General features: G+C 42.9%; 2 protein-coding genes across 2 annotated transcripts in view; one reads left to right on the top strand and one right to left on the bottom strand.

The window, feature by feature from the left end:
• Nucleotides 1–10,380, bottom strand: part of LOC123517151 — a 32,803-nt gene extending 22,423 nt beyond the window's left edge. Inside the window, 9 exon segments of the mRNA XM_045277112.1 lie at nt 4,125–4,231; nt 4,941–5,075; nt 5,545–5,786; nt 6,280–6,352; nt 6,355–6,401; nt 6,693–7,240; nt 8,000–8,109; nt 8,782–8,873; nt 10,007–10,380. Coding sequence (XP_045133047.1) covers nt 4,125–4,231; nt 4,941–5,075; nt 5,545–5,786; nt 6,280–6,352; nt 6,355–6,401; nt 6,693–7,240; nt 8,000–8,109; nt 8,782–8,873; nt 10,007–10,127 — 1,475 coding nt within the window. The 5' untranslated portion in view covers nt 10,128–10,380.
• LOC123517155 lies at nt 666–3,712 on the top strand. The gene is made up of 2 exons (XM_045277131.1): nt 666–1,076; nt 3,094–3,712. The coding sequence occupies exons 1-2, from the start codon at nt 1,066–1,068 to the stop codon at nt 3,515–3,517; spliced, it is 435 nt and encodes a 144-aa protein (XP_045133066.1). The 5' UTR covers nt 666–1,065; the 3' UTR covers nt 3,518–3,712.
• Nucleotides 10,381–12,826: the final 2,446 nt, after the last annotated feature.

Here is a 12,826-nt window from a genome sequence, read left to right as displayed (position 1 = left end):
AGGCCTATCCGAAGATCGGAAATAATGAGCTCTGAGCTCGTTCCGTAGGGTAACGTCTGGCTATCTCGTCAGAGACTGCAGCAGATCAAACAGTGAAACACACACACACACACACACACACACACACACACACACACACACACGAGAGAGAGAGAGAGAGAGAGAGAGTGTGTGTGTGCGTGTGTATGTGCGTGTGTCCTCAAGTTGAGAAAGACAGAGTTAAGAGAAGATATAAGTGACAAACAAGCCATTCCGGGAGAGAAGCAAGAGATAGTTGCTTTATGGGGAGTCAGGGAAGTGCTGGTGTGAGGCAAGACAATACCTGACTTGAGTCAGCCAATGTGTAAGAAAACAGTTCATCCCACTTCGCATGACGACTTCTGTAGTGGTGTGTGCCTCCGCCATGCTTGGTGGCGGAGCAAATGTGTGGTTTAGAGAGAGGCGTAGCAGGGCAGCTGTAGCCGGTGAGTGGGCAGTGGGGGATAGCTAGGAATAACGGTTGGCTACGCCACTCGCCGTTAGTGCTTTCCTGTGCATTTTACTTCCACACGATTTCGTAATGGACAAGTTTGATTATAGGAATAATGAACAAAATACATAAAAGCAAATTATTTTTTACGCAACGAGGCGACAGGCAGCTAGCTTGGTGTGTGGTACAGGAAGGCGTTCCTGCACGCCCACTACAGCATCTGTTTAGGGAGGAGTGTTATCCTTACTAGGAATCCTGCTGTTGCCTTCCTCCACTGTTTCGCCCACCTCGTTAATCTTGGCCACGTATCTGACCTACACTTGACCGTCAACTGTCCTCCCGTCCCTATGCTACTGAGCTCCAACTGTGTTTTTACGGTAGAGTTATTCACTCTATGTGCTGACCTCGGAGGGGATATTGCTTTATGTGCGGGTGCTGCCAGTAACGCTCTTGGTCCGCTGGTAAGTACAGCGCTTCTTGACTCAGGTGAGACTACTCCAGATAATGGGGGAAGATAACATCATGAGGTGACGTGGATCGTTGCTATAAGACTGGAGGGCGCGACGCCACTACCACAGAAACCCCCGCTACGCACCATGATCACCAGGTGAGTCACCCCGCAGTACTAGCATGACGTGCTCTTCGTCTCTGACTGTTTCTCCATGGTAGTAATGCATCCAGCAATACAAATTGCTTGAAGTTACAGTAGTATCTGTTTTCCAATGTTATTCACTGAGTTTAAGGAAGGAGGGAAAGAAACAAAAGTGATATCTGTGACTAAATTCAAAGTCGACCATGTGATGAGTTACATGTATTAATTGTGTTTGTGTGATTCACCTCGGTCGTCTGCTGGTCACCCAGCCAGTCTTCTCCATTACGGAGCGAGCTCAGAGCTCATAGATCGATCTTCGGGTAGGACTGAGACCACATAACACACTCCACACACCGGGAAAGCGAGGCCACAACCCCTCGAGTCACATCCCGTACCTATTTACTGCTAGGTGAACAGGGGCCACACATTAAGAGATTTGCCCATTTGCCTCGCCGCTTACCGGGACTCGAACCCGGCCCTCTCGATTGTGAGTCGAGCGTGGTAACCACTACACTACGCGGTGTGTTTGTTTGATCTGCTGCAGTCTCTGACGAGACAGCCAGACGTTACCCTACGGAACGAGCTCAGAGCTCATTATTTTCGGTCTTCGGATAGGCCTGAGACCAGGCACACACCACACACCGGGACAACAAGGTCACAACTCCTCGATTTACATCCCGTATCTACTCACTGCTAGGTGAACAGGGGCTACACGTGAAAGGAGACACACCCAAATATCTCCATCCGGCCGGGGAATCGAACCCCCTTCCTCTGGCTTGTGAAACCAGCGCTCTAACCACTGAGCTACCGGGCGTGTGTGTGTGTGTGTGTGTGTGTGTGTGTGTGTGTGTGTGTGTGTCAAGCCATACCCTAATTGTCATTTTTGAAAGAATATCTCGAATAACATTTCATGATATAAGTACAGTAATCGTTAGACAAGTCTTTCATTTAGTGAGATGGTGACATGGCATCACACATCACACTAACTCAAGTGTGCGCTCAACTGGGCACTCCAATTAATCCCAGTTTGAATTGTTTAAGTATAATGAAATCTAATGGTTTTCATTTGAGAGAGAGAGAGAGAGAGAGAGAGAGAGAGAGAGAGAGAGAGGCTGGGTAACTAGAATATAGTGAACATAAGAACATAAGAAAAGAGGGAAACTGCAAGAGACTCAGGCCTATACGTGGCAGTCCCTATATGAGCAAAACTACCTGATTCCATCCATAAATTTGTCTAATTTTCTTTTAAAGTTATTTACTCAACACTAACAAAATGATTATTGAATCCATTCATTTCATCAGCCACTCTGTTAGAGAACCAGTTTCTTCCCATTTCTCTCCTAAACCTGAATTTTTCAAGCTTAAACCATCATTTCTGATTCTATCCCTATTACCGATCCTAAGAACTTCGCTTATGTCCCCTTTTGTTATAACCCCTATACCACTTAAATACTTCTATTAGATACCCTCTTAACCTACGTCTCTCTAAGGAATGCAAATTAAGTTTCTTCAGTCTCGCTTCATAAGGAATATCCTTCATCCCCTGTATCCTTTTAGACATCCTTCTTTGCACTGATTCTAATAAACCTGTATCCTTCATATAATTTGGGACCAGAACTGTACCACATAATCTAGATGCGGTCTAACCAGCGTCATATATAGTTTTAATATTATTTCGGGACTCCTGCATGCTTTTAACACTCTTAAAAGTTAATCCTAGTACCCTATTTGCCTCCTTTCTAGCCTCTATGCAATGCTTTCTCTGACAAAGATTGGAGTTAAAACTATAACTTCTAAGGCTTTTTCATATTCTGAACCTACCAGGACCTCGTTGTTTTATCGTGTACCTATTGTTTGGATTTCCTCTTCCTAAGCTAAGTATTTTGCATTTGTTAATATTGAACTGCATTTGCCATTTGTCTGTCAATTCGGCCATCCAATCTAAATCTGCTTGCAAGGCGATGACATTCGATTCTGTCATGGACAGTAGGTGGGGAACAATATACAGGTTCAACAGAGTGGTGTCTTGCAGGGCGTTACTGTGTACTGTCGCCGTAGCTGTGCTGGTGGTCGGGATCCCGGATACCAAACAGGCACCACCGCCCACCCAATCTACTTTCAATGCCAACGCCACGCTAGCGGCAATGCTCTGGCGGCACATGATTGGTTTGCAGCCTCGGGCGGCCGCTGAAGCCTCCATGTATTGGCGGGTGATGTCAGTGGAAGACCCTGAGGGAGCAGCCAAGGCAGCCATGGAGACCCGCAAGGCCACCGCTGCCGATCCCGAGGCCATGCTGTACATGGCCATACAGTATCAGCGTGTGGCTTCTCGCAGCGTGGAATATGCCAGACTTGCTGACACCTACTGGAAGAAGATGGCAGTGCACGATCCCGAGGTCACGGCCAGATCAGCAATGTACTGGAGGAACGACCCAGAAGCTGATATGTACTGGTAGCCGTAACGCAAGCAGTCCGTCCCTCCGTGTTTGCTACAGCGGCTCCAAACCATTCCTACATAATGGCTTTATGGCTATATAAGCCCAGCATCGAGCGATTGATCATCAATTGGGATCTCTCTCTCTCTCTCTCTCTCTCTCTCTCTCTCTCTCTCTCTCTCTCTCTCTCTCTCTCTCTCTCTCTCTCTCTCTCTCTCTCTCTCTCTCTCTCTCTCTCTCTAAAACACACACACACACCACACACACACACACACACACACACACACATACACACGCACACGCACACGCACACACCCGGTAGCTCAGTGGTTAGAGCACCACTGGCTTCACAAGCCAGAGGACCGGGGTTCGATTCCCCGACCGGGTGGAGATATTTGGGTGTGTCTCCTTTCACGTGTAGCCCCTGTTCACCTAGTAGTGAGTAGGTACGGGATGTAAATCGAGGAGTTGTGACCTTGTTGTCCCGGTGTGTGGTGTGTGCCTGGTCTCAGGCCTATCCGAAGATCGGAAATAATGAGCTCTGACCTCGCTCCGTAGGGTAACGTCTGGCTGTCTCGTCAGAGACTGCAGCAAATCAAACAGTGAAACACACACACAAGCAGCTCACCTCAGCAGATGGTGGTCCGGCGTCTGGTCCAGGGCGAGGGTTAAGGACGAGTACTTCTCTTTATTTTTTTTCATGAAGGCAGAGATTTCCGCCTCCTGCACACCACTCTGAAGCGAAACACCCCGTATTACTGACACTCACTAGTCTGGTTCTGTTCGCTGGCACCACGCACTGGTCTGGTCACATTCCAATAGCACAATGAAATATATATACTGATATTGCTTGTATTTCGAAGACAAAATTGGGCTTATTGTTTAACAAAAGTATACTGTATACTTCTTCTTTTCATTAATATATTTAATAACGCCTACGAATAGTGTTTTCAATCCCTTTCTCTTCTTGCGGGAAGAGAGAAATTACACTGAAACTGAAGCTCTAGGTGATGCTCCCAGCAGGCGTCACTAGTAATGTAACCAACCTTGCCTTCCTTGAGGAGGCATTACATACACTTCATGAAGTAAAGACCAATGAGGCACCAATGTCTCATAGAGGAGATAGCACGGGGTGATATTAATATTTTGGTTATATTGGTATTTCTGTAATAAAAATCAAATACCATCCTCTAGAAGCTCTCCTCTCATGAACCTCATATTAAATGTGGTGTTAACGAGAGCAGTCATGTATTGAACACCATGGTGTTGTACTGCTTTCACTACAATGGCTAAGGAATGAAGAGAAATATTGTTACAATTATCTGAAGAAATCGTGTAGATAAAGAAAAATTTCACTCTCAAATAAATCGCATTAAAAGATGAGACACAATGGGTTCAACTTTACCCTTTCAAAACACATTTATGTAAAAAAACATCATCTCACCTGGCTATATATCCACACGTCCAGGGCTTCCCTCGGGTAGTCCTGGAGATCAATGCCTGCCAGCACCTCCTCCAGAAAGGGCGCCCACGACTCACCAAGTAGGAGGTTCACCAGCAGTCGCGGGGAGTCCTCGGTCTATAAACATGAGGGGAGAAGTAGCCAAGTGTTCGCCTTTGCCCAAGAACAGATTGACTAAAGAGGACACTGTGACTAACTGTGGTGGTTTTGTATTGGAGAGTACTCATTTAGCAGGCATTTCTATGTGTATGTATTGAAATCTCTGACCAGATTACCATGCATGGTAAACTGAAAACAAATAAAGACTGAGGACACACCGGGAGGAGAGTGTGCTGATAGACCTGCCAGAGTGAGGAGTTCATGGAGGGATAAGGCTGGAATGAATCGTTCTGTGTTAAATTTTCAGCTTAAGTCGTATGTAAATCAAAACTTACTGACGTTACAGACAAAAAAAGAGAAAAAGAAAAGACACGTATCTCTGCATAGTATCTCTTCCTATAGTCTCATCTCTCTCTCTCTCTCTCTCTCTCTCTCTCTCTCTCTCTCTCTCTCTCTCTCTCTCTCTCTCTCATAATAAATTACTCACGGGGCTCTGCGGAAGGAGATATGAGCAGGTGTCCTCCTCTCGAAGCTCCGGAGTGCCCGCCACCTCCAAGAGATTATGAAGGTCGATCTCCTCATGTTTACTATACACAATAAACGGTTCTGTATACTCCAGCTCCTCCTCTAATTCCTTTTGACTCCCATCCTCTCGCTCCCTCGGCACGGTGTTGCTGTCGTCATCGGGGTAGAACATCACCTTCAGCGGGAGTTCAATTCTCAAGGTGCCTGTAGGAGAGATTACAGACGTCATTAACGGGCGAGAGAAGAGAGAGAGAGAGAGAGAGAGAGAGAGAGAGAGAGAGAGAGAGAGAGAGAGAGAGAGAGAGAGAGAGAGAGAGAGAGAACAAGGCAGACAGGCAGGAGGGCAGACAAACAAGCAGGCATACCTACGGACAAATAGACAATGTGGAGAATCCAGAAGCGACCTTAAACAGGAAAGTATAAAAAGAAGAAAAGATAAACAAATAATAAACAAGATAAAAGAAAATTAATGAAAAGAAGGAAAGTATGTATGCAAGAACAAAAAAATATTGAAATAAGGGAAAACAGGAAGAAAATCAGCAACAACAAGGAAAATAGATAGATAAAAAAAATTAACAAATAATTAGCAAAATAGAGACAAAATATACTCACAAAATCAGGTTAGGAGCGAAACACAGCCACATCACATAAAGACACACATCATAGTATCTCTCTCTTATACTACTAGACCACTCACCTCGGCTTCTTTGGTTGCCGAAGACTACATGTGTGCCGCGTGTGTCCTGGGTGATGCTAGGCGACGCCCCTTCCTTCTCAGTGCGTCTAGGAGTGTCCCCACTCGACCCAAAACTGTTCCTTCTGCAGGGCGTTGGCGAGAGAGAGAGAGAGAGAGAGAGAGAGAGAGAGAGAGAGAGAGAGAGAGAGAGAGAGAGCAATAAATATATAAGTGGATTATACTTTCTTTTATCAAAGTAAATAAGGAAACATACGTAGAGAGAGAGAGAGAGAGAGAGAGAGAGAGAGAGAGAGAGAGAGAGAGAGAGAGAGAGAGAGAGAGAGAGAGAGAGAGAGAGAGAGAGAGAGAGAGAGAGAGAGAGAGAGAGAGAGAGAGTGGGAGGGGGAGGGGGGAGAAAGAATCACAATACTTACCTTGCAAGGCGCGGTACAGCAGAACCATATTTGTATTCTCCTTATCCTCCTCCTCCTGCATCTCATCTTCTACGCTGTGTTGACCTTCCCTCCTCACATAGCGCCGCGTCCCAGACTCTGCTCTACCGTCAGCACCCTCCTCCTTCTCCCTATCGTCTTTCCTGCTTGGGTGTCTTCTATAATTTATCATATTCGCCCCAGCTTCATCCTGCGATGTTGCCACATTTTCACGACTTTCTTTCCCTATACGTTCGTTACTAAATTTGAGATTGTCTTCATCTTTGGTTTTCCCGGCGTGGCTTGTACTCTGAGTTTCCTCTCGATCATTTTCTAATTCATCCTGGTCGTCTTGTTCCCTCATCCCGTCTGAATGTTTCTCCTCTAAGCGTTCCTTGAATGTCTTGTGAGTGTTTTGTCCCTGCTGGTTCCTCAGCGTTCCACTCTCACCTTGCCCTCCATCCTGCACCGCCACGAGCAGCCCGTCTGCCTCCGCCACCTTCCTCCAAGTATCTTCGTAGTTCCCTACTATGTAGACATACTCGTTTCCTCTTGAAAAGAAAAGAATAAAGAGAATGAACAGTGTTATGACGAAAAGAAAGGTACATATATAGAAAGATGCAGGGAAAATTAAAAAAAAGAGATAAATTGTTCACGATAAGGGGAAAAGAAAAAGAAAAAAACTCATTTTGGAAGAGAATAGCGCTTTCACGAAAATGAAAAGGAGGAAATTAGTCGGTTTAGCGATCTCACAAGTTGAAAAAGCTTAAAAACGAAGAAAATACTGTAGTGTTATAATCTTAAAAGTAATGAAAGATGACAAATAAAGGAGATGTGTAAGTAGAAAATCCTTAAAAGACGAAGAAATTTTTTTAGTAATGACTCTCGATCCATCAAGGGATTGTACCAGGATTGACAACGCTAGAATAGTAACTACTGTACTGACAATTTAGGCTGCTGTGTTATGTGTTGGCAGTTAGTATATATTGCAATTTACGGCTATCGGCAAAAGGCAGTAACACACACACATATACACAACAGACACACACACATACACACCTGCACGTGGTCTCCTCCTCCTCGTCGTTTCGCCCGTCATCGCCGCTCTAATTACCTATTCATCACACTTAAAAAGGAAGGAAAATAAAACACTCCCGACGCCTCGCAGCAGAAGGAGGAACACCTGGCTCTGACGGGACGAAGAGCTATAGATTTGTGACTGCAACTCCATCATGCCTGGCTCAGAGAGAGAGAGAGAGAGAGAGAGTGTGTGTTTAGGAAGGAACCAACAACGCGCAGGGCACACTCACAAGCTGGCGACAATAACAAGGTCGTCGTATGGAAGAGTCCTCAGGTAGTACGTCATCTGGTCCAAGGCATCACATCCATCTCTCGTGCACTTGTCCCAGCTCCCCACCACCTGCAGGAGACAGTCAGAGGAGGGTGTTGTTTTCACTGACCAACCCAGAGGAAGGATAGAGACATGTGTAGACTAGTCAGTAAACTCAATTCACCTACTGGTCTTGAGACGATCGTGCAAGGAAAGGAGGGAACGGACAAGTGAAATATTGAACTTTGTGTATTTATTGTGGAAAGTAAGAGAAGAAAAAGTGAAGTCCATGAAAACCAACGTATTGAAATTGCACGGTGCATGGAAGAAGAAGAAGAAGAAGAAGAAGAAGAAGAAGAAGAAGAAGAAGAAGAAGAAGAAGAAAAAAAAAAGAAGAAGAAGAAGAAGAAGAAAAGAAAGAATAATAATAATGTCCCCCTGAAGAAGCCACAAGCGAAACTATAGTCGGGAATAAACTCAACTCCTTAAACCTGTGTTTCCTTCCACCTTTCTCCTCCAATAATAATAAGAAGAGGAAGAAAAAGAAGAAGAAGAAGGAGAAGAAAAAGAAGAATGAAAGAAAGAAAGAAAGAAAGAAAGAAAGAAAGAAAGAAGAAAGACAGAAAGAAAGAAAAAAAAAAGAAAAATAAATAAAACAAAATAAAACAAAGCAAAAGAAGAAGAAAAAGAAGAAGATGAAGAAGAAGAAGAAGAAGAAGAAGAAGAAGAAGAAGAAGAAGAAGAAGAAGAAGAAGAACTTACTTTCTCACTGCGGAAACCTAGTCTACACGATGAGTGGAGGAAGTGCCTGGCTGTGGCTCCCGCCTGTCCAACCAGTGCCACCACGTGCAGCTCTGGAGTACGAAGTGCGAGTCATGAGAGGGAGAGAAAAAGAATAGATCGTGTAAGGAGCTGGACAGTGAAGGCCCTGTATAATTGATGTCCTGGTTCTTAGTAATAGGTTTATGATCTTAGGATATTAATGAGCGTTTTTGTGTGAGAAACTATACAAGATAGAAAAAATATATTAGATTTTTACATGCACAGTTATGAAAGCGAGATCTGTACTGGACGATCTGGGAGTGGTGAGGCTCATCTAGTGTTACTATGTAAACCTTACATAGTTTACTTTAATCAATGGAATAACTATAGAAAGTAAAAATTCCTATCACTAAAAAAAGTCTCCAATTCTCATCCGACCACTTCCTCCTCCGGCTCAGCTATGCAACGTGAGGCTTGTTATAGGCTAGTATTAACATAATAACACATACAGACAGATTTCAGTAGCTTATATGTTTATCATGATTTTCAATATAAAAATGAGTCTGACCGACCACTTTCATCAGAACCCCCTGGGGGAGAAGGAAATTCCCTTCCCGATTCCCAGCCCAAATCCTCTGCTACTATCTAAAATATAAACTAGCTATGTGATGTTTACAATACTGAAAAGAATTTATATATATATATATATATATATATATATATATATATATATATATATATATATATATATATATATATATATATATATATATATATATATATATATATATATATATGAACAAAAGTTACCAGAACTGGAATATTACTCTACCATTACATGCTAACGTTCACCCATGCCTCTGTTCGCTCCACTCTCAGTTTATTCCAATCTCGCTTCCCCTCTCCTTCGTATATATAATTTCTACTAGACCTTAAACAACCTCTGATCCCTTATTGGCCGCTACATCATACAATTACCTCTGCTTCTCATTCACTAAAATCGTGATGCCAGTGCTACTTTGATTATATGCTGTTTTTTTTTTTTTATTATTTCGATAACCTCTGTCATCATCATCATCATCATCATCATCATTATTACTGTTGTTATCAATATTATAGCTACAACAACAACAACAACAACAACAACAACTACAACAACAACAACAACAACAACAACAACAACAACAACAACAACAAAACTACTAAAAAATAGTCCAAAACTTACCTGAGTTCCTATTTTGAGCCACCACAGTCTCCACACTTAACATTAACAACAGCAGTAGCAGCAGAAGCCACAGGTGTGTAGCCCCTAGCAAGGCGGAGGGAGACAAGCGGTGTTTGCCCATCTGGCAAGCCGTGGTTGTACAACAGTACGAGATTGACTTCCGCCACTCATTACAGGAAAACAAAACTACCACCGCGTCATGTACACGTCACCAGGAAAAGACAAACAATATAAGTAAACCTAACGTGAAAGCAACTATGTTGCGCAGTGGATAAGGTGGTGAGCGTAGGATTGGGCAGACGTCTACACGTAGGTTCGAATCCCATCAAGTATGGCCTTGATACTTTGCCATTTGTCGAGTGGTTATCTACATGTCACTATGATACCCAGGATCTAGGTGGTTACATCAAAGATGCGCTTGGGTGGTAATATGGGTCCTAATATGGGTACCACTATAAATAAAATTGACTGCGCCATTAATGGGTGGAAGCTAAACAGTATTCCCCATGCATACTCTTCAAGTATACCTACAGGCGCTATAGGCCAGGACATAAAAAAAAAAATAAATAAAAAAATTGAGTAACCTCAGGTCTCAAATAATAGCGTTTTCGTTTGTATCAACCCAGCATCCTTCAGTCCTCACTGCATTCTCCTGATTCACAAGAAATGTCACTGGGCGGTTAAGAAATAGCTGAGCCAACCAAGATATTTACTATTGCGATTTTTCTATACTTAACTATGAACCTATATGGCATCGCATCATTATATACACTGCGTCTTAGTAGCACACTGGAAATCGTTTACCGTGATATCTCTCTTGAAACCAGAGCTAGAACGTTTAACAACTGGCATTTATGTTTACATTGCTCTTATTATTATGAATAAGATTAAACTGATATTGTGTTGTCCACCCGTTTAGTGCATTATTCAGCTAGAAAAGTACTCGTTTAGATTGTATCAGTATTTATTTTGACGAATATCAAAGTGCGGCATGTTTAAGATTTAGAAGGAGCCAGTCCCTCATCCAAGACCTGCAGGATGGGCAGGGTAAAGCTTGGAGAAAATTTGGAGGAAAGATGAGAGGAGAAGCTGTCGCGTATACCGCTCTTCGCCCGCAGCACTATCTGCAAGTGGGAAGTACAATGACTTTTGTAGTTCTCTTACTTGACGCCTTGTGCCAGAACATCCTGAGGAAAGTTACTTCTGTTTCGTTTTCTCTCTCACTCTCTCTCTCTCTCTCTCTCTCTCTCTCTCTCTCTCTCTCTCTCTCTCTCTCTCTCTCTCTCTCGTAAAAACGAGAAGTAACTGTCAGTGTAGCCAGCAAGCATATGAGTACCCACGTTACTTAGGTAGACTAGTAGAATATTTAAATTTTCAACCAACGTCTCTCTTCATCGAAACAAAACTCCTTGATATGTTAAAATGAATGAGTTCTTATTTATTTGTTTTATCTATCTATTTATTCTTTTCACTCGCCCGCTGCTCTGTCATTATTCAAAAGTACCCATCAGCGTACCCCGTACCTGCGCACTGAGGTCACTCACCCCAGCGCTACACACACTTACGAACACACTAGACCTCACCACTCACATCACCTATGGTTGCTACCAAACCAATGTATTAAAGTTTTTCGCTCTTGTTGTAGCCCGCTCTCTCGCTCCCAGTGCGGAAACATTTATTTATTATGCGTACTTGTCCTGCCACTAGAGCAGTGGTTCCCAAACTTTTTCAGCTTTTTACCTAATGCCACACTACGCATATATTACCCCTTTCACAAAATGTTGTCAACATTGGTATATATGATTAAATTAAAACACTAGAGATCAGGGTTGCATCAGGGTTCCTGAGTAACTTGTCCTGACCTGTCAAAATACTTTTGAGTTGCCACACTCTTAGATACATTAGTATATTAGCTTTTGATGTTTATTGTTATTTGGTTTAACTTTATTAATTATAATTATTGATTATTTATAGTAATTATTTATAATAAATGATTATTTATAATAGGTTTACTTTACAACTTTGCATACTAAGACCAAGTTAACATTAATCCTAATGCCAGTTACTGCAATGTTTTCTTGATTTTCTTAACTTTTTTTTTTTCCACCTCTCCATTATCCCCCCAAAATTGACAAATTACCCCCAGTGAGTAATTTACCACCATTTCTGGAACCACTGTACTAGAGGATGCAAACACATACGGCAGTTTCACAGGATCTCTACAAGTGACTGGCTTTCCTTCATATTCTGTTATGTCCCGTAATAACTGTATTTGGTTAATGTGGATTCACACGTGTCAACCAGCCGCAAAACAAAACCGAAATGTTGGTCTTGTCCAGCCGCTAGCTGTTTTGTTTACATTATGACGTTACAGAAGGTTTGAACATGTGGTTGTCCAAAGGCAGAGAGGATGATGTGAGAGACAAATAGCATGTCTGGGACCCGAAAAATGAGTTGTACAGCAAAAACATCCTACGTTGAACTACATTCGATGTGATCGCTTCCACTTTCCAATGACGTTTCCCTCTCTACAGGGTGTTGTTGGAGATGAGGATTGAATTCTGCATAGTCTTTTGTTAAGATGAACACTCTTCTTACAAGAAATGGTTTTTTTTTATGTTATGGCCTTTAACGCCTGCAGGCATACTTGAAGGGCGTATGTGGGAAGCGCTGTTAAGCTTCCGCCCATTAATGGCCCAGGCATTTTTACTTATAATGGTACCCATATTAGGGCCACCCAAGTGCATCTTTGGTGTAACCACCTATAATCTGGGTATCATGGTGACATGTAGGCAACTTTAAATTACTTGACAAATAGTA

Source organism: Portunus trituberculatus, chromosome 41 (assembly GCF_017591435.1).
Source record: "Portunus trituberculatus isolate SZX2019 chromosome 41, ASM1759143v1, whole genome shotgun sequence".
Taxonomy (NCBI): Eukaryota; Metazoa; Arthropoda; class Malacostraca; order Decapoda; family Portunidae; genus Portunus; species Portunus trituberculatus.
The sequence above is the reverse complement of the archived record's forward strand: the minus strand, read 5'-3'. Positions and strand labels throughout refer to the sequence as shown.